This window comes from Excalfactoria chinensis, chromosome 4 (assembly GCF_039878825.1).
Source record: "Excalfactoria chinensis isolate bCotChi1 chromosome 4, bCotChi1.hap2, whole genome shotgun sequence".
NCBI classification, from domain to species: Eukaryota; Metazoa; Chordata; class Aves; order Galliformes; family Phasianidae; genus Excalfactoria; species Excalfactoria chinensis.
Genome location: NC_092828.1, coordinates 58,614,709 through 58,636,877, shown reverse-complemented (window position 1 = coordinate 58,636,877; position 22,169 = coordinate 58,614,709). Strand labels below are relative to the sequence as shown.

The 22,169-nt window shown below is 41.5% G+C and overlaps 1 protein-coding gene across 2 annotated transcripts; it reads left to right on the top strand.

Annotated features, from left to right (window-relative positions):
- The first annotated feature begins 2,176 nt into the window (after positions 1-2,176).
- ZNF330 (zinc finger protein 330) lies at positions 2,177-12,238 on the top strand. Of its 2 annotated transcripts, none has more exons than XM_072335184.1 (10): positions 2,177-2,303; positions 4,457-4,586; positions 4,829-4,848; positions 4,962-5,032; positions 7,008-7,087; positions 7,848-7,974; positions 8,682-8,786; positions 9,666-9,712; positions 10,788-10,905; positions 11,548-12,238. In XM_072335184.1, exons 2-10 carry the CDS (start codon positions 4,467-4,469, stop codon positions 11,820-11,822), a joined length of 963 nt encoding a protein of 320 aa, XP_072191285.1. In that variant the 5' UTR covers positions 2,177-2,303; positions 4,457-4,466; the 3' UTR covers positions 11,823-12,238. The 2 variants fall into 2 exon arrangements, with proteins under 2 accessions (XP_072191285.1, XP_072191286.1); XM_072335185.1 differs by having other exon boundaries at positions 2,212-2,323.
- The last annotated feature ends 9,931 nt before the right edge of the window (positions 12,239-22,169 follow it).

Below are 22,169 nucleotides of genomic sequence, written 5' to 3'. Positions count from 1 at the left end.
TAAAGATTAAGGGCATTCATTAAGAAAAGTGAGAATGACGCTAAAAGCTGTCAGGCCCTGTAAAAGATCACATTGTCTTCTTTGGTTGTTAGTTAAATAGTACGTAGCTATATTTACAGAATGACAGAAAATTACTTCTCATGCCTTCTTATGAGGAGAAAAGTTCAGTGAAGTGATCATTGTGAGTTTGTTTCTTAAGCAATCATGCATTTCCTGGTGTAAAGATAACATCTTGCAGGAAAAGAACAACAAGTAAAGAAAGCCTGGGGAGACACACCCCTGAAGCTACAAGAGTAACTTGCTGGAAAAACTGTGGAGCCCACTAAATCAATCTCTCTCGCTTTAAGCTAAAATCACACACAAAACCAGCAACCACCTTACAGTAAGAAAGGCGTGACCAAGCACAGCGTGGTGCAACACAACCAGCCCACTGGCATGAATGGCCAAAGCATACTAGGAATACAAACGTGTGCTAAGATAAATGTGCGTGAAATTGTCATTTAGAATCTGAGAAGAAAACTCTCTAATTCTACTGTGGTGTTAGAAAGTAGCATTCTTTTATTCCTCAGAGTAAGTACTGGGTGACTTGATAAACCAAGTGCATGCCCTTGGAGCTCAAGTTCTACATTTAAACAGTTAAGATATACATATGCAGTACATTGGCATACAAAATCTCTTTTGTTCTCCCAAGAACTCTACCTCTGGTGGTCTTTGACCTCTTACTTTCTCTCCTTTTTTGCCACTAAACCTATCCCCATTGCTAAAGAAACCCATACCAAAATCTATAACATATCTCTCCCATCCTAGGCAAAAGACCATGAATTATATTTCACTGTAACTGCTCTGTGGGCCTTCCACTCATCTTCATTTAAATAACTAGCTGATACTTCATCTAATGATTTCAACAAAGGGATTTTCAGGCAAAATGCTCAAAGAACTTACAGTATTAAAAGGAATCAAAGACACTCTTGCAACCTTTGTTTCTACTTCTGCCATGTGCCACTTATGATAAGGAGGTGATTAAAGAATACACAGTATATTTTAGAAGCCTATGTTTAGAAATATAACTGTTGAATTGTTGTACTATGTGATTAGCTCCCACTTGCAGAAGTGTAATAGCTTTTAGATGTTGCAAATAGTTACGGATGTATCATTATAAACTAGAAAGCATGTCACAAGGCTATTCTGTTTTGAAAAGACCTTCAGCAAAAGAAACACAACAAGGAAACAACACGAGTATGCTTATGAAACATCAAAAGCAGCCAGGGCCTCCACACAAGGCTGAATTGTCTCACACCCGGAGTAGATGGGGATGCAAAAGGTAGACATCAAGATACTTCTCTCTATCATCTGTATCATGGAATGGCTTGAGTTGGAAGGGACCCCAAGGATCATCAAGTTCCAACCCCCTGCCCCAGGTAGGGCCACCAACCTCCAGATCTGGTCCTAGACCAGGTTGCCCAGGGCTCCATCCAACCTGGTCTTAAACACCTTCAGGGATGGGGCATTTACAGCCTCTCTGGGCAGCCTGTTCCAACCCTTATCTTCCAGCACCTCAGTATATATCATTAAAAGGCAGGTTGTCAAGCTTACCTTTATCCAAGGACAAGAAGATGTTCAGAGCTAATGGCCGGGTGCTGAGTGAGCAAATGCTATGATTTTGGTGCTTATGAATAACAGGCATTCTCTTACTGAGCGTGTGCCAGTGAAGAAAATGCACCCAGAAGATGATGGAGGAAGACCACCGGATGAAGTAAAATGCTGTTCCTTGGACTGTCATGGTGCTAAAAGGATGCTAGACTGCAGAAGAGACCGTGGAATAGAAGACAAAGCCTCATAAATCACTACCTGAGTAATAGGCATGTATATGTTAATTATTTAGTGGGTAACTGATGAACGTGTGCTGTCTGTGGAAATACAGCATGCTCTGAATCGTATCGTCTTTGAAGCACTTACAGAGGAAACATCCCCAGTGCTTCCCACTGCTGCTAATGAAGAATACCTGACTCAACAGTAACAAAACTTTGCTGTTAATTTCCTTTCAATCAGTTCCTTCGATTCGCAAGCAAAGGCTCATTACGCACAGAAAAGGCGGGCAGCAAATCCCAGTGATGCCGGTGAAGGAGGGAGGCGAGCAGAGCATTACAGCCGTCGGGACGGAACCTTCCCGCGTCGCCGCGCGGGCCGGGCGGGCAGCGCACCGCTTCCGGCTTCCGTGCCGCCGGCGGAGCGAGGTGCGCGGTGCGGAGCTCGGCCCGGCTGTGCGGTAGGAGGCAGCGGGGCGGCGGCGGGCTGCTCCGGAGGTGAATGCCGAGCGCGTTAGGTCCGCGTTGGAAACGCGCCTCGCGACGCGGTTTGGGGGCCTAGGTGGAACTGCTGCAATACTAACAGACGTGTGCTTGATTTAGGGTAGAAAGCTTCGCGTGGAGAAAAGCCCTCGTGCAGAAGTGCCGATAGCTCAGGAGATCGGGTGCGGGCCAGCAGGATCGTACCTCCTCGGGCTGAGGAAGGGAAGCAGGCACGGAGCTGCCATGTCCTGCGTGACAGCGTGCTGAGTGCTCTGACAGCAGCTGTAGGTGAAAAGGAGCAGGGTAGCGCTGTGGCTGTCACTGTGCCTTCAGCTAAAGGACTGTGCTTAAGCAAGAGGTCCCCAGGGTCGTTCCAGCGCGTGGATCATCCTAAATGAGCGGCTCCTTGGAGCTGCTGGTTCCTTGGTTGGACCTGTTCAGTTGGTTCCCCCGAGGCACTTCTCTCCCATTGAGCCTGCTGATGGCGCTGTGCCTTTCCCGTCTGAGCATCTGGTACCAGTGTTCCCGTGCCTAAACACTTCTTTGGCCATCCTCCAGCCGCAGGTTACAGAAGGGCTGTTAGAACTGTAGGTAGGACACACTGCCAGTAGGAACTGGTTAGCACTTCTGAAAGGCACAATAACCTGGTCTGGTACCAGACCTGGAGGTTGGTGGCCTTGCCTGTGGCAATAGGGTTGGGACTTGATGCTTGGGGTTCCTTCCAACCACGGCCATTCTGCGATTCTACAATTTGAAAAGAACTACAGCTAAGGACAGCTCTTACTGCTGTCATTTCTGGTGTAATAGCAATATTATTTGCTCTAGTCAGAAAATTAAAAAGGCCAGTCAGTTCCCTAAAAAACTACAGGTAGGGCAACAACAAAGATGAAAGCTCAGAGGGGAAGAGGGATAGAATATCAGTCCGTAGGGTGCTAGTTGGTGTTTGAAAGCCTGGATTAACTCGATGGCTTTGTTAAAAGAACCTGACATTGTATTTTTGTTGGTGAAAGTGCAGCTTTCTAATGAACTACAGTCTTCAGCATTTCTCATAATATGTGTCCTCAGTAGTCATCAAGAGTGTTTATTATGAAGGTTTGCCTCTTCAGTGCTTTCAATTAGGAAGTAATGTGAAGAAGCCAAGGTATAAATACTATTAGATTCTATTGTTAAATTGGCATTTGAGCAGTTTGAAAATTAATGTGCAATCTCACATTGAACTTCCAGTGTCAGAAATGTCATGCTCTAGAATAATGATTCTTGCCAGCAGGCAGCTTAGCAATACAATTTTGACTACATAATAAGACACTTAAATGTGGTGCAGGATGCTGCAGAGCAAGCAAGCTGATTTATGCATGCTATCAAAATCAAACTTTAACATTTGGTCGGGACAATATGTTTCTTTGCTCAGGAAAGCTAAGACCTTTTGAAAAGGGATACCAATTTTTAAGTTCAAGCTGCTACAGTTCACTGTCTATTGATGCTGCAGCTGTCTTTGCAGCTACCAGCATGCACACCTACACATCAGCTTGAACCAGAGGAATTAAATCAGCATAAACTCTTGGGAATCAGTGGCACCTTTAAAGCTACGTGTGCTCATCTCTTCATTATTACTGTTGTGCTAGAACAATAAATTAGTGGTTGAGACATTCCTTTCTCATTGCTCTTAATGCTAGAATAGTAACTTTTTGCTTTCTAAGCTTTCACAAAGTGTGCCATTTACACTTTTGCAGCAAACCATGACTCACTTACCTGAAGAATTTTGTTTAGCTGGTTGTAGTAGAGAGCTTGAGAAGAGAGAAGTGAAAATGAGCTGAGTATTGTTCTTATTAAACAGACAGTAAGGCAGTCTAAAAGGAGAGGCCCATCACAAACAATCCTACAAAGCGCATTATTTCAAAGGCAAAACACTTAGAAGATAGTTAGGGATGGAGTGCAGGACAGCAAAATCCTTTCCAGATCACAAGGTTATTCATATGTCATTACAGGATCCTTCATAGGGGACAGGAGCCCTTTTGAAAATCTCTCAGGAAAGGAAACGAGTGGGAATGAAATATTTAATAGATGGGAACTTCAAGATCTAGTTTTAGTGCTGGCTATGTCATTTGTATCCATGTACTTACATGTCTAGTTTTGCATGCATTTATTACGTACCTTTTTCTGTCCCACAGACAGTGAAAAATGCCTAAAAAGAAGACTGGTGCTCGTAAGAAAGCTGAGAACCGTCGAGAACGTGAGAAGCAGATAAGGGCTTCAAGAGCCAACATAGATTTAGCCAAACATCCTTGTAATGCTTCAATGGTAAAATAAACTAAAATACTTTGTATTACAATACTTGATTTTAAATTATGTAAGATGAGTGATGATACATTAACTATGTACAGTACCTCTAGAACAACGTCCTTTACATTTAAGATTACATTTGTATCAGAGGTAGTAGTACTTGCATAAAACGTATGGTTCCTAATCAGAACTTAATTCTGAGTTTTACATGTTCTACAAAGCATAAACACAATTATCGCTGTTTTATTTCTTTTCTTTAGGAATGTGACAAGTGCCAAAGGTAAGCATTTTTCCCTTCTACAGGCTAATCGTTTAATGTATTATTTAGTCTCAAACATTTCACAGGTCTTGTTTTAACATTTTATTCTCTCCCCCCCCCCTCCATGTGCCTAGACGACAGAAGAATAGAGCTTTTTGCTACTTCTGCAACTCTGTTCAAAAATTACCCATTTGTGCACAGTGTGGTAAGTGGAAATAATGAATGCAAACGTGCTATTCTCTGTTTCTTTTATGTCTTCAAACTCTCTGCAGTTAAGGTGCCTTTGTCTAAAAGCGCTTATGCAATTTTTAGAGCAGGTTCTTTTAAATCTGTTTTGAATATCCTCCTTAAGAAGAGGTTCTTGCTCAATCACACAAACTAATGAACATACCTGTGACCCTCCAGGGTTTGCAAGTCTGGGCCATAGGCTTGTCTTCAGTATTTGATATTTATAAGAATTTTACTCACTGCCTTTTGGGGCTGAGAACGTATGACTATTCCCCTAGATTTGTGTGGGGGCGCTGTTTCCTAGTGACAACAAAGCTGATGAAGAGCAGACTTCCCAAAGGACACAATAAATACTACATTTTAGGGATGATATAGTTGCTGATCACTTTAGTATCGATTAAACCAACATAGTTTTGTAAGCTATTTGTGGCAAGAGAGACGATGCTTTGAAATCAGATGAGGAGGACACTTAGTGATATTCTGAATCAGGCTAAAACACCTATTTATGCAACTTGCTTGAAGGTGAGGTTAATAATCATTCTGTACTTTGAAATTGTTTTTTTTTGTGTCACTACTTCAACATATCATCACAGATTTTACATTTTTCATTAAGCAATTTGGCAGTTTTGCAGTCTGACACTCAGAGCTGCTGACATCTGTAGCTTGCAGTGCCTTTGTTGGGACCTGCAGATACTGAGCACTTCTGGAAGCCAGGCTGACTGCGTGCAGTGGCACTGCGTCATCCTTCATAAGTCTTCCTTCTGTCATCATACTGTAAAGTACTAAAAACATTTTGTCTGTTTTACAGTCCAAAGTTGACTCCTGTATGTTGAATTTATCTTAATCTGCAGTGTGTTTCTAGAAGAAAAGTGTTCTCAATCACCACAGAATGATGCTGAGTCCCCTAAGGTTTGCCAACACAAAGACCATTAGAACTCTTCAGTGCTTAATCAGGTGTTGGTGACAGGCCCCATAAACCAATGTCATTTTTCCTAGAGTAGTCCCTGAAGGATAGGAACACAGTAGCTGTATTGCTCTGCTCCAGAGCCAGTAATATCCCTGCCACATTATACTGCCCAGCTCAGACCACCAGTGGTCACTTCTCAGCGCCATCTGGTATCTGATTGCATCAAAACCCTCCTGCTGGTAGTGCATACTGGGATTCATTTGCAGAGTAGAATTTAGTTTTATGAAATCTTGAGTTTGTTTGCAGGGAATATCCCCCATAAGGAGGCAATAATGGAGACACCAAAGGGATCTGTGGCAGGTCAACTTAAACCAGTGATAAAATCCCAGTGCAATGACCTAGCCTAGCAACAGGTATTTTTGCTTACATATCTACATACCAAGTAAGCATCTTCCTGGTAAAGCTACTTACTCTAGGGGAAAAATAGCACACTAGTTGTTTGCCTGTGTCAGAATGACTTTGAAGTGCAGACTGTGGCTTTTCCCGTACAAGCTCTGCATTTGAAGAGAATTATTTTGCCATCTCTTATTTGTTTCGAAAAACAAAGAAAACACATTAAAAGCTTAAGCATATAAGTGTGTAAGTAATTAAATCAAGTACGTGTATTATTTTCAGAGGTCCTCAGCCATGCCACTTTTGTGGTGGGACAAGCAGCAGTGTTGTTGATGTTCCTTTACTTGCACCTTAATTATCTTGTTTTGACATTTGAAATCCTTGCCAATATATTCAGCCTGCCTCAAAATATACAGCAAGACAGCCCACTACCTCATCTCAGCACTGGTGCTGAAAACAGACCGTAATTCATTTGAGCTAAGTGAAATACACGGGGAGGTAAACAAGTTGCAAACATTTGTTTGCATTAGTCTTTAACTGGATATACAACTAAGTTCAGATGTTTGCTTGAATCTGTTTTTATACGAGCACTGTTTTTATTTCTATGTATTTTCCTTTTGGTTGTTTACTACTTTTTTTTTTGTTTGTTCAGGAAAAACCAAATGCATGATGAAGTCTTCAGATTGTGTCATAAAACATGCTGGTGTGTACAGTACTGGGCTGGCAATGGTGGTATGTATATAAAATGACTGCTTTTTTTCAAGTGTGACATTATTCTACGCGTATCTTTCTAAAACAAGGTAAAACAGGTTTGCAAACGATAGCATGTGGCACGCTAAGACTTTTCTCTCATCTTACCATTACATTACTGAAAATGTAATGTTTTCCTTTTTAGATTGAGCTCCTGCAGACCCTGGCTGGTAGTTCATTGCCTGTGGGCTGAGGTGGCTTCTTAAATGCTATAATTATGTAGTTGATCTTCCGATCTTGCACTTTAACTGAAATGAAAATGTATTATTTGTATTTCTGATGTGTTATTTGGTCTTTGCTGGCCATGGACCTGATGCTCTAATATAACGTGGTTTAACATCTGAAGGAGTGATTTCAGCTGTGAGAATCTATAGCTTTTTTCTTTTTCTTTTTCCTTCAAATTGCACTTTTGCCAGAAAATGGCTATCATTTATAAAGTTCAGCTTTTAGCTAGAAGAGAACTTCTGTGCATAAAATTTAAGATACAGATTTTAAAGGGTAAAAACAGAAAAGGAGGAAAGGGGTTGTTTTTCATTTCATTTAAACCTGCAAAAATGATTACTGAATTAAAAGAAAAGGAGAATCCTGCAGTGGCTTGATTGGATACTGATTGTTTCATACCGTCGTGCTCACCTGGAATAAACCCACAGAGAGAAGGGAGAGTGAGGTAGATGCAGGGTTTTGAAATAAGTCTCTCTGGGCATTGTACAAGTCCCAGGATGCTGTCTTTCTGTAATTGCAGGGTGCAATCTGTGATTTCTGTGAAGCTTGGGTGTGCCACGGGAGGAAGTGTCTCAGCACGCATGCATGCATCTGCCCTCTTGCAGATGCAGAATGTATTGAGTGTGAAAGAAGCGTCTGGGATCACGGTAGGCTGCTCACAGTTAATGAAAAAATCTCAATTATGCTCTTCCTCTCATGTTATATAAGTTATTGTACCTATATGCTTAGCATAACATTCTTGGTCTTCAAGATTAGTATACTTAGTCAAAGGAAGGCATTTTCCCCATTTTAAAAACAGATCTTACAAAGTGGGGAATGTAAATATGCCCAAGAACACGTACTGCTTGTCCCATCCGCTGAATGCTTTACATAATTAAGTACCGTATCTGATGATCAACATGCAATTTTCTGCCATTCTCACCCCTTTCATCTGCACTGGTACAGGTGTTTGGGTTCTCAGTTGCCTGGCAAACCATACTGATCACTATTTGTAGAATTCTTTCAAGTATAATTTCAGTGCATCAAAGGCGAGGGGGTGGGAAGGAACAACACTGGATGAGAGAAAACCCAGTACAATTTAAATAACACTAAAATGCCATAGTCAAATTGAAAAAAGCTACTAGCAGTACTTGTTCTATATTTATGCTGTCTTGCCTAGTAGGAAACATGGTATTTTTCAGACTAATAGTGGATGCCAGTGTCTAATTTAGAACTTTCTGTTAGAGCGTTAGACAAAGGGCAGGACTGGTCTTCGGAAAAAAAACAACAAAAAAGCCACATAACTGCCTAAATTGTCCGTGGGGCAGAATGCCTATGCCTGTTACTGGTTATTTTGCCTTGATATATCTTCCAGGAGGCAGAATGTTTGCCTGCTCTTTCTGCCACAATTTCCTCTGTGAAGATGATCAGTTTGAACATCAAGCCAGCTGCCAAGTTTTGGAAGCAGAGACATTTAAATGTAAGTTAGTTGTTTGTAGTCTCTTTCTCAAAAACTAAACTAACTCGAATTGCTTCCTCTGTGTTCCAGAATTCTCTCTAGTGCCTTTTCCAGGTGTGTGTTGCCTTTTGCCACCACTGGAAGAAAGTGCCTACAATCCTGGTATAAAGGCAGAATTAAAAACCTGAACTTTTATAGAATACAGGAACTTTTAAATGTGGTCATACAGTTGGAGTCTAAATCCCATTCTATCGGTGAAGAAAACTACTTTCCAACACCAAGAGTTTTTATTAAGCACAGATGCTTTAGAAATGTTTAAATATATGAGCATTAGCATTTCCAATTCTGTCTTTAAACACAGAGTGCTGACTCCCACTGCTGTCCTGTTCACATGGAGAACTCATAATACTAATTAATTCAGATATAGAAGTGTCATTATCCTAGGTGTAAGGCAAGGTGGAGAAAGTACTTGCGCAGAGACTTCTTAAGATGAAATAGTGCTTTTGAGGAGTAACTTATTTACTGTAACCATTCAGCTTCGTGCTGCTACCAATTCCTGTGTGACTGCCTTCAACGTAGTCCCTCTAGTGGAGTAAAGAAACCAGTTTGAAGCTTCAAGACAAGTTAGATTTTGAGAGCGCTGATTCTGCTGCTTTTTACAGCTCGCGTGCCAGCTGCAATTCTTTAGTATAGATAGATTTCCATATAGAGTTATATGCAATAAAATGCATTTCTTGAGGATGAGATGGAATATACAAAACAGCTTCTAGGTTTGGAGTTTGTAAGCTCTGAGTGTCTCTGGTTTCATTTAAACGAGATAAAAGCTGCTGTGGCATTGTTTAAATCTCAGATCTACAGTTTCCAAGTAATGAGCTTTACATATATTTTTCTCATTAACAGGTGTTTCCTGTAACAGGCTTGGGCAGCATTCATGCCTGCGTTGTAAGGTAAAGATGACTGCAAGTAGTTACAATTTTAGACTTCTTCTCCTCAGCCTCCAGGGATGGTACCAAGTTCACGGCTTCCTCTGCATGATTTGAAAAAAATATTGATACTTTTGGTATTCATTTCTGAAGCTTGGGGGTGGATTTAGGTAGGTCAAAAGGGCCATTACTTACATTTGCATGTTACCACAAGCCAGTTGTGCACCCTCATGCCAGGTGAGGTCATCTTTTATTTGTCTGGCTCTGTGTTGAAGTCAGGGTTGTACCGTGTTCGGACCTTTTCAAATCCAAGTATTTGGGATATGTTTTGATCTAGCATAGAGCTAAGACAGTTATGTTCTTTCAAGCAGTTGAGTGACGATCCACCCAGAAAACACCTCAGTGTGGTTAAAAAAAAATTATCTCCTATTTTACATACACACAGACTGATTTGTTAAAAACCAGACTTTCTTTTGTACATGGTCAGAAATCACATTGTATAAGAAGTTCCACCTGCTTCACCATCAGCATTGCCCAGATTTCTCCAGGTGCTGGTTTGTTGCCTGCTCTTCTTTTTCTTGCCCTCCAATTTTTTATTTTATTTTTCCCCTCCATTCTCCATCACATCAATTTTGTCTTTCAAATTATTCTTTTCTCCATGGATCTTCACCAGCACCTTGGTACGCAAGATATGAGATTTCAATCTCTCATTCTTGCCTTCAGGTCACTGCATAGTTATGTTCTGATGCACATCTCCAAATACATTTTATGTATGCTTGCCAAGGTAAACCAAAGTTTGCCAGACCCCTTATGGGCAGCACTGTAACCCCGTCCTTGAATATGTTACTTTTTCTATCTGTTTATCATCACCTGTGTGCAATCTCCTCTTCAGATAACCGTGAAACGACATTTAACACAGTAGTTCAACTTCATAAATGGCGTGCAGATTGCCCATTCCACTGCAGATAAGAGCTCAATAAAGTTTAATCCCATCCAGAAAATCCTGCTGCTGTTAGATACATTTTCACTGGCTTCTTGCTGAACTGTATGCTTGTATGATTAAAACGTTTAGCCTTTTCACTATCTTTTCACCCTACAGGCTTGTTTTTGTGATGATCATGTGCGAAGTAAGGTTTTCAAACAGGAAAAGGGAAAAGAGCCTCCCTGCCCTAAATGTGGCCACGAAACTCAGCAGACAAAGGATCTGAGCATGTCAAGTAAGCCTGCTTTTCTAGCTCACAAGCTGTGCAAGCATCACAAGCTGATGATTACTTTTCTATATGGGAACAATGAGAAAACAGTTATTTTCAGCTGTTTTACAAAGCTTTGATGCATCTGTTCTTAGGGAAACATTGTTTCCTAGTTCTTGAAGTGAGCAGAGTCTTTCTTAATTTTTAATTGATTCTGACAAAGTCAAAGCTTTTGCGTAGTTCGAGATTTTAGTCATGGAAGAATTACAGTCCTCACACCTTCATTTCATCTACCAAAAAACAGCTGATGAACATAGAAGTGTCATTTGGTGACATACATTGAATCTACCTCTTAGTTTCGCTTTAATAAATCAGAACATGTGCGACGTCTGCAGAGCACATCCAATTACAACTTTTCATGGCTAGAGTACTGAAAGCATCCTAAAACCTGTATCATATTCGGAAGACAGTTATTGATTGTACAAACATGGCTGCACAGGAGGAGACTGCTTGTAGTGGAAAGGTTCTGTTAGAGCATGGATTTAATGTGAAAATGTCAGATTTAGAAAAAGGTTGAGTAGTGAACAAGGATGGAAAAGAAATGTCAGATAATCTGCCCAAATTACTGTTGACAGGTGAGAGCATGATGGTTATTCTCTCTGCCTATAGCGCGTTCCTTGAAGTTTGGACGCCAGACTGGAGGTGAAGATGCAGATGGAGCTTCTGGTTATGACGCCTACTGGAAGAACCTCTCCTCCAGCAAGGCTGGAGATGCAGGTGATCATGATGATGAATATGATGAATATGAAGCAGAAGATGATGATGAAGATGAGGATGGAGGAGGGAAGGATTCTGATACAGAGACCACAGATGTATTCAGCAATTTGAGTTTAGGGAGGACTTACGCTAGTGGGTATGCACATTATGAAGAACCTGAAGATTAATTTGAGTATGCTATTGACTAGAACCTTTTGAGAGGTTGCATAAAGCAGGTGCTTCATTGCTGAGTTGTATAGATGCCAGTAGGATAGTTCTATCAGGTACTTAACATATCAGAGGTTGACAATAAAGTCTGGGACATCTATAGTAACTCCAGGTGAGATTTGTTGATATAAACCATTATTGGGTTTGGAACTTGGGGAGAAAATCGGGGGAATATTTTTTCTTCCTCTGACCACCTAAATGATGTTGTCTTTCAGTTACTGAGTGTAACGGTTTAATGCCTTGTTTCCATTTATGCATCAGAAATTAAGTTATTTTTACAGTATTTGTTAACTGACTTCATAAAATTAGTGTATTATTGGGCAGCAGACTGCATTCCTGGGGGGTCACCACAATAAAAGTTAACTGCATTCTTGAATGAGTTGTCTCTAAGTATTGGTGTTTCTAAATAGTTGGAAAGCAGGTTGTACGCAAAGAGTAAACTGAAATTAAAATAACTTCTTAGTTTATGTAGGTAAGGCAAATCAATGTAGTTCTCTATGTACTTGAACATTATATTTCTGGTAGTTTTTAGTACATGACAGAAATCAATGGGGTTATTTGAAATCATTACCAGCATTCCCTCCCCAGATCATCGTAACTTTTATTGCAACACAAGTATTGGTGCTGCTGAAGTCTGCACAGTTTCTCAGTAGATCAAAAGGAGACTGGTTTGTTCTCTGCGTAGCATTCAGCTCTCTTTTGTGCACATAGTATAAAAGAAATGGCAAAAGAAAAAGTAATAAATAGAAGAGTATAAAACAAACCCTGTGTATGAACTGATAAGGTGAAAACAGAACTGCCCTTGGTTCTGTGCAAATGTACTGGTACAAGACAAATCATTAGCATGCCTGAGCTGAGGTGGTGATGCTTGCACCAGTTTTTGAAGTGATTCTAATTTGTAATTCAGTGGACTAGCTTTTAGTTTCCTCTTGCAGGAGAACACTGAAAAGATAGTGACTTTAACAGCAGACAGATCAAGAAGATAAAAAGGCAGCCACCTAAAGCATTACTCCAGTTTTCTAAATACCGTGTTTGAGTGGAAAGGAACTAGTCCTTGTCATCTGTCAAACAGCTGAAGCAATGACAGAATGATCTACTTTTGTACTCTCTCTGTTGTTCTCACTCAAACAACTAAGGGTCATGGGTTGATAAAGCATATCCTACTGGGGATAATTTTTAGTGTTACGATTGCCAAATGAGTGTTTCCTAACAAAGCAGTACTGAGGAACCTGGCCCTCGTTCTGAATGCATAAAAGGCATGAGTTAGAGTGCATTCAAAACAAAACAAACTGACAAACAAGGCAACTTGGTTATGACAACTGAAAGAAAACAAACTGAGTTAGAGGGAGCAACCAATCAGTGCATTTTAAGTGCTTGCCTTCAGAAGCTGAGAGGAAACCAGCAAATACAGGGCCTGAAAGCAAAGTCCTCTTCAGAAATTAGTCTTGGTTGCATAACCAAAGATGAAGAGATGGAAGTAGGATGCTTGCTAGTCCAGTATTAGTTACCAGGTTGTGAAAATGGCACCTGTGATAGAGTTTGTGCTCAGCTTTGTGTGGTCCAAAAACTTCCACGGCTGAGTCCATCTGCCAGCAGTCAATTCCAGAAACTATCTCTTTTTATCTTGACTAATATATCAAGCACAAAATAATTTTACATCACTGCAATGTCTTATATAGGATTGAGGAACAAACGTGCCTTTCTGAACATATTTAAATTATAGCTGCTTGTGCGTAATTTGTTAATATCATTGCTTAACTGCACAAAATTCCACTTTAATGTCCTTGGCTCCTGAATTAGGTTTTTTCCCCATATGAAATCTGTTGCTGTCACTGGCTCTGCCAAAAGCTGCTGATGTAACAGAATTAATCATCATAATCAGAGTAAAGAATTATTAATTTTCTCATTGAAGTGCCCTTTCTCTGCCAGTTTGGTTGACATCAGTCCTCCTGTGCTAATGCATGTTCCTATCATGCTGCAGTAAGAGAAGGCCACGGCACAGATGCTCAGGATACCTGCTGTAATTTAGCAAGGTCACCGCTCAGCGGACAGAGGCATTTATTTGCAATTTCTCTTTGGGCTGCTCTTCATAGTACTAAACTATGAACCAGACTGGAAACAGAGCCAAGGTATTAGAACTGTGGTAGTTGGCATTTGAAGGGTCAGAACAAGCTGTTCTAAGCTGCTTTAAAGTAATCCAGTAGATTCAAGCTGGAAGAGACAAACACGACTGAATTTTGTACTGATGGGGTTGGTTGTTTGCAACAGGACAGGCAGGATACGATGCTATAGGTTCACTTTATCATCCTCATCTGCTTATTCAGTGTAGTTAAAACACATAGGAATAAGCACTTAGAGCTTAATTTCATAGTAAGTGCATCATTTTAGTTTGCAGCTAAAAATACAGTAGTATTTATTGTGTCTGTAGTCCCTGAAATAAACAAGAGTTCTGGTCATCTCTGTAAGGTCTTTTCCGGCATCGCAGTTATAGTGGTGACAGCACTAGCTCATTATGAATTCATAGGGTGCTTTTATGGATATAATGTATTTCCATTTGTATTCAGGTGTAATTTAGTACAAGTGACTGGGAGTCATTTGGTCAGTCCTGTTGCAGCAGCTGGTTTTGTTTCCAGCAAGTTTATGTGAAGATCATTGTAATGTACCAGTTTCAATTGCCAGCTGATGAAGCAGTAGCAGGCATGCTACCAGAGGATGAGATTTGAAGTGCTTAAAGTCCTATTTCTTGAGCCAGGGAGTGTAGACACTGCATGCATCTATCAAGGTCCTGAGCCCAGGACTGGAGGAACCAATGGCCAAGCTCCCATTTATCCAGGTGGGAGCAATTTAACACTCTTCAGTATGTACAGTTAATCTTAAATTGCCAACAGGTGATAAGGAACAAAGCAGAAGGAGAAGCTTAAATGAGGAAGATGGAACAAAGCTTAGCGTGAGATTTATGTGCTATCATCAGCATAAATATACAAGTCCTAAATTTTAACTGTTCTAATAAGGTGTTTTCAAGATTGAAGGAGGAAGCTGTTTGAAGCCAAAAGGGATATAATTCTGCGAAATGTTGAACAAGATGTGGAAATGTAATTATTCATCTCCTGAAAGTCTACAGGTAGCCAATAAATATTTGCTAAAAGCTCAAGGCAATTAGGGGACAGACAAATTTTATCATCTCTGCTTTGTAGGTATGTAAATAGAAAACACAGTAATTAACAAAATCACAGCCTGAGTGATCCAGTTGGCAACAGCCCTCAGCAGCTTGGCCTCTCCATCTCATACCCGGGAAACTCTAGAGTAAATATATTTTATAGCTGATGACACTTCTTTATTAAGTTTACGCATACTGTAATTAGCTACCACATGACTGAAATTTGAAGCAGGGTCTAGTTTTCTCTTGAAGCTTTCAAAGCCAAAATAGGCATAAAACATAATGATAAATAAGAATGTCACAGACATGAGAATCATTCAATGAAAAAGCCATAGGTTTCCCTGAACAAATGATGGGCTTGCAAGCCTGTTCTTTATCTTCCGCAGCTATTTGCTTGATTAAATACCGATGCAATTTGGAGGAAAAAAATCAGATCACATCTCAACCTCTGACCGAATGAAGCTGCCCATAAACACACAGCTTTGCTGTCTGTTAACAACCATCCTATTTTTAAGTAACAAGCTTTTTTTTAAAAGAGAAACATCTGTGATGCAATGAGAAAACCTTTTGTAGCTATCTTTATATCTCCCCCCATCCCCTTCTTTAACACTGAAATGTTTGCTACGTTCTTTTTAACCCCAGTTTTGGAGCCATAAAGTGATTTTTCCAAAGGATTCCCCAGCCTTAACAGTCACACAAGTATTTCCTACTATAGTTGCCCAATGCTCTTCCTGCTGTTTCATTTCTGGCACCATGAAGTTAATTCTCTTGTAAGTCCCTCACTGTTAGTCAGGCACATAACCCTTGGGCTGCCTGCAGCCTGATTTGAGCTCAGCACTTTATTTGGATAGCAAAGACAATGACGAACCCCTTTGAGATTTTCCCACCAGCAGGAGAGGTGTACAAGGTCCTCAGCCTTGACATCAGTATCCATTTGAAATACCGTGCTCTTCTGCCAGTTCAAGATGGTAACAAGTGAAATGTGACCTTACGCTAGATTGCTTTGGAAACCAGCAGAAATTCAAATGCTGCAGCCTCTATCAGCCTTGAAACATATCTTAGCTGGAAAAGCAACTCCTACTAAGGTGAATCCCATAAAGTTGGTATTTTCACTGCTGCCACAGGGACAACAGAGTGCATCTGCAACTTTATAAGAAGTATTTGTCAATATTTTTCCCTTATTAAAATAAATGAACAAAACCTGTCAGGGTAGCTTTAAGTGAGAAAAAGAGATGGCATCAAAAAGGTAAACAAAGATGTTACAATATCAACAGCTGAAAACCAAAGCTATGTTGAGTATGTTGGAACAGAGGACTGCAGAAACAATACCATATGCTCACAACTGGCTTCTCTTGCACCGTCCTCTTAAGTCTGGAAGCACAGGCCAAAGAAGCATTACACAGAGCTTAACCTTGGGGCTTATGTTTGCCAAAGCACTCACATTTCCAAGGGAACTTCACAAGAAGCACTACACAGTGTTTTAAGGGACATTTAGCACACACAAGCACCATGACTGGACTTGAAACATAAGGAATAATTTAGAAGCCGGATGACAAATTGCACTCCTTGCATATTTTCCCTGCTTGCTTGACACAACATATATTTCAAAGATTCTATTATGACATTTACATACTAACGCTGCACAAACATAATTCTCTGATCTGCCATAAGAAATGATTTCCAACCAGATAGTGCCAACATAAATCATAGAAGGTACCTTCTGAGTTTATCACACTTTCAAAGGAACACTCTTCTTGCATCACACACTTCACAGAGCCACCGGGATATTCACAGTTTAAGAAACCATTCCAGCAAGGAACATTTCTGACCTTAGCTCAAGTTAGTAAGCTTCAGTCAGCAGAGTGAATCCATGCCCAAACAGTGCTGGTACTAGAATGCAAATACACACTACCATTCCCTGGACTCCTACATGGCTGCTGCACCACAGATCTCACCCCAAGCTCAGCCATAGGACCGCAAGATGTAGAAACAGGAACTTCACATAGCCTAGGGTAGCCACCCTTAAAAGCTCACACACATGGAAAGCACCCTCCACTGCCAGCTTTCTCCCCACCTCCCCAGGCCTGCAAAGCACCTCTGCTCATTGCCACCAGCTGTACTTGTAGAAAGGTACCAGCACTTACCTCTGGCAAAAACAGCTCTGGAACAGGACCTCAGATAATGCTCCTCTGGATCAGAGTGCTCCCTAATGGCTCCCTAATGCCCTCCTCCCTCATTTATAACCTTCTTCCTCACCTGCTTCCTGAGGGCCTTCTCTGATTAGGCAAGGTGAGCATGGTCTCTCTGCAGTTTATCTCTAGCATCAGCAAGCCCTCTCATTACCTCAGCCTTTGTCTGTTGCTGTCAGAAGAGCCTCCATGGCATCTCTGAATGTTTGCAGATACCGTGTGATCATCTCCAAAGTTCTGCTGCACCTTCCTGCCTCTTACATCAAAAGAAAAAAAATTGCAGGGTAAAACATAAATAATATCCATCATATTTAGGAAGTGACACATCCCATGTGCTATGCTATTTCATTGTATCTAAAATGGATTAGCAAATGATACATATTTTCTACTGACCCTAGATGGTGGATCATGAAAATACTAGTACTTGTTATAATGCCTTCATAATATATTAGTTTGACTATCTCAGAACCAAAATGTGACCTCATGGTCTTTTATATGCTGCAATTTGTCTTTGAGAGTTGAAAGAAATATTACGGCTGTATCAAAGTATTAAGAGCAAAATGAACCACAGCACATATAATGCCACTTAAACATGTCTGAAATTACTCTATTGGAGGTTTTTGGTTCTCGTGTGCTCAGTTTGCTCCCAGCTTCATACAGAATGCTAAAAGGTCTTCCCTCTTGCTCTGTTGCTGGCCTTGTAAGCTGCAGCCCAGCAGGGGAGCACATCCTGGGGTGACAGATGTTGCTAGAGCTGACAGAGAAGTGCAATTTGTACCAATCAGTGATCTGACCCGCGAAGCCACAGGACGTGGGATTCTTCTTCCAGCCAAGCTCAGCTCCTTTGGTGAAATATCCTGAAGTGAAAACAAAAGCCAAATGATCTGTTGTGCTCTTTACTGGAGTAATTACAGTGTTGGCATTTTGAGGTATATGGAATGCTGTCAAACCAAATTTAATAAACCGTGTAAAGGATGGGTATTGTGTATGTTTTCCTGAATCTGCCTGTTCCAGTCCACCAGCTCCCTGCTGTATGAGACTCTGTGGGATGTGATCCTCAATCTCAGCCCTTTCACCTCCTGATAAAAACCCTGCTGCCACCTACTCCCTGTTAGATTACCTTAAATTGAAGCCTAATACCCAGGAAGCATTGACTGTGCTAGGATGAGCCCATGAAGCTTGTGGGCTGAGTGAGAGTGGTCTTCAGACACTTCGGCTGAGGCTGTGGGAGCTCCTGGGGTTGTCTGCTGGCTGCCAGCTGTGGGGTTCAGACATCTGTAGGCTGCACCTGAGGATAGCACCTTTGTTCTCCCCTTTCTTGCATGTCAGTGCTCCTTCTGGCACTGATATTGATCATTTAGTGCTTGAGACTTCAATGTCCTGTGGGTTGATTTTACAGCATGAAGTGATGGAGAGCCCAAGTATAATTTGCTTTTATTTACACATCACTGGCAGCTGGGAGCAGCAGAAGTCAATTCCTAGCTCAGCAGTCTCAGCCCAGCACCAGTGCCTGATTTCCAGGGAGCCATTTCTGCCTGAAGAATTGAGTCTAATCAAGGCCCAAGGCAGAGAACACACACTCCTGCTGCTTCAGAACCACGTTCTCCCTCAAGCAATACCTCTGCACAGAGCCTGGCAGACCAAACCTAGCGGCACACTGTGTCCCTGTCTGAAGCTAAGTAGAAAGACCAGCACAAAAAGCCTTTTGCATGCTTTGTTTTTCTTGTAACAAACAACAGGATTTCTCAGCTCCTGAGATACAAAATTAGTGAATAATGCAGAGATAGTATTAGTGATTATGGTCTAAAGAAACCCTCATTTAAGGTTCTGGACGGATTGTCTTTTTGTTAAGTGTAGGGAATAAGCAAAGGATAACCACCCATCTCCAGACAACGGGAACAGTGCAATCATTGTGCTGAGACACCAAGTGTTGTCTTTCAACAGTTACTTCATGAACAATAAAATACATCCTTTCTAACTGCCCAATCTTAAAAAAGGTTTTCTAAATTCAGCTTTCACAAACAGTGAGAGACCTCCAGTGCCATCTCCATTTGATGTTTCTGGCACCCTAGCTGAGCTATTTGCTGTTGCAGCCATGCTCTGCAGGGAAAAGCAAATTGATGCTTGACTGAAGGAAGGACTTTTGGTGACTTGGGAGACTGAGCAGAGGTGGCAGGGGGAGGATTTCCCAGATCTGCTGTATATGTTGAGGTGGGAGAATTGTATGCCTTCCACAACTGTTCAGCTTAATCCTGAGACGTGACTGCACCAGAGATCCCTGCTCTTTGGTCTTATTTCCACCACAGACAGAGACATTTGCAATTTCACTCTTGCATTCTGTTAGCCACCATGAATTGTTCCATCATGGCTGAAAGGGTGAAAGCTGTTTTTTCATCTGTGCCTGTAAGCCATGCAGACTGTAGCTTTTGATATAAATAAGCCCGAGTGACAAGATCCAGCAGATCTGCAGAATTTTCTGCCTTTACCAACATCGCTAATCCACACGCTATAAAGTTATCAGCATAAGACTAATAAAGCAGAGAGTTCTATAAAAGTGGCAAGTGACTCATTGCAATTGCTTCAGGCAGCGTAACCTACTTCTGCATTCAGACACAGATGGGAAAGATTTATTCATTGTCTCCATTTTAGGTGCCTGGAAAGGAAGGAAAAGCACAAGAGGAATCTTGCTTCCTCTCCAGTTTGTCCTCATCTTCAACCCCAGCAGCAAAAAAATCAAATCAGTTCCCTCTAAAGGAGAGGGACCTCAATGGGACTGCACTGTAAGGCAAAACAGACCTTTATTAACTAAAATTATGTTGCAGTTTAGGGGAGAAGCATAACAGTCTAAAGACATCATGAATTTCAGAAACCCAAAATATAGTCGTTTTAAGATGCATTTCATATTTATTAGATTGGGAAAATGTGTTACTTCAGAGATAAGGCAAAAGTTTTCATAGGGAGAGATGTTTTCTGGCCTCTCTCTGTTCTGATTTAAGTGACGCAGCACCCAAGGGTTCTGCTTGGTTATTAAAGGCATCTGCTTTATTTCCAGAATAAAAGTTAAAAAAACCAAGCAGAACAAAAACAAAATAAAACACAAAAACAAACAAACAAACAAAACAACCCACCTTAAAAAAAAATGCATGGCAGAACTGGAAGGACAGGGTTACTTAAGTCTGTGTGATGGCTGTGGTCTGGCCCTCCCCTCTCTGGCAAGCTGTGCTAACTCCTTGAGCTTTACTGAGTGAGAGGCATGGAGTACACCTACTGTGGTTCACAAGCATGGTTTTAGTTGTGCAAACAAACCTGAATGAGCTGTAAAGCAGAAACAAAACCACCTAAAGCCACTGGATGAGCTCTCAGTTGCCTGAGTTCAAAGTGTCCCAGCAGTAGGCAGAAGCCAGGCCAAGTGGTGGGGCACCACTTTCAGTACATCTGTATGGGGCAGCATGGGCCTGGTAGACTTCTGACTTGTGTATGTTGCTGCTTTCTGCCCAAAACCTTACCCAGCTGGATTCTGAGGAATTGCTTTATTTGCCTGAGTACCCACTGTATCTGTCACCAATGGAAGGTGCAGTGCTTCTGCACGCAGATCATGTCATGCATAGTAAGGCCAACATTGTCTCTCAACATCCAACCTGATGTTGTAAGGCTACAGCCTTGACTTCTTGACCTCTCACAGCAGGAATGGAAGCTTTGGCCAGAAGAGCCCAAGCCAGACTGGAGATGCTGTGCCTCAGCCTCAGCAGAAGAGGAGACCAGGATGCTGCATCCCAGGAATATCAGTCTCAGAGCAGGAGCCACATGACTGCCTCCCAAGAGTGCACTGAACACATCAGATTTTGGAAGCATCTTACTTACTGTGTCTGTAATTTGGTGATCACCTGGGACAATGCCCAGCTGAGGCACACTAACCTGAACAAGCTCTTTGCTGTGCTTGGGTAAGACTCCTTACTAGGGCAAAACTCCTGATCCATCATATCTTTTCTTGAACAGGCAATGAAGAGTCCATACTCTGGGCAACCGCTGCTTAAAAATTCATCTGCTTTTCAAATTCCAATATGCCCAGTGTGGAGGGAAAGGCAGAGAGGTAACTAACTGTCTTCAGATGTGTTTCATTTCCCCTGTTATTTCATGAAACCAGAAGCCAGAATACTATGAAAAGTGCATCTGAGGTTTGAGTATTCTTTCTTTTCAACAGCCTACTGCCTGCTTTTAATGTTTACTGAGCTTTTGGCTGTAAAAATGTAGCTGCAGCACATGGTTGAGAGGTTTTTCTCAGTCTGTAGTCTCTGTCACAAAGGAATTCCTCCTCTAGACTCCTTTGCCTTCCATTCTGAGCTCCTCAGAGACCTCTGCTGCGGTCCCTGGCAGCAGATCAAGGGGAAAGAGCTTCAGTAAAAGCTCTCATTGTAGCAACAAAACATCATTGATCAACCATGTTTAGTGCCAACAGCTTTTTGAATCTGATGTTTTTAATGCCCAGATTCTGCTTTCATTCAAGTTTCAGGTATCCTATGTAAAGAAAGCCTTCTGAGAGGTTTTTTTTCTTGTTATTATTGTTCCATCCTCTGAGTTGAGTTTGAAACAAAAACCTGCAGCTGAGTAGCCCTGAAACCACCAGTCCAAATCCATTTCAGGCCAAGTTGGCAGGGCCTTTTCCTGCCCTTCAGGTCTGTAGGGAAGGCAGAAGAAAATATGCTGAAGCACCAGCTGAATAGTTGAACACCTGGCAGAGAGAGCTCTGCTCAGCAGAGCAGCTACAGTACAGGCAGTCAACAGCTGCAGGAGAAAGGCAGCGACATCAAGATGCACTCCATTGAAAACTGGTAATTGATCCGTTCTGCCAGGACTGACTGAAACACCATCCTTCTGTGCTGGAGCTGCAGAAAGAGTAGGAATGACTGACTGTTATGAAAGCTATTTGCGGAATACCAATGCACTGCCCTTTCTCCACTTAA

Coding starts and splice junctions, on each gene's coding strand:
- ZNF330 (XM_072335184.1), top strand. CDS start 4,467: ATGCCTAAAAAGAAGACTGGTGCTCGTAAGAAAGCTGAGAACCGTCGA. Junction 4,849..4,961: donor GAATGTGACAAGTGCCAAAG/GTAAGCATTTTT, acceptor CCATGTGCCTAG/ACGACAGAAGAATAGAGCTT. Junction 10,906..11,547: donor AAAGGATCTGAGCATGTCAA/GTAAGCCTGCTT, acceptor CTCTGCCTATAG/CGCGTTCCTTGAAGTTTGGA.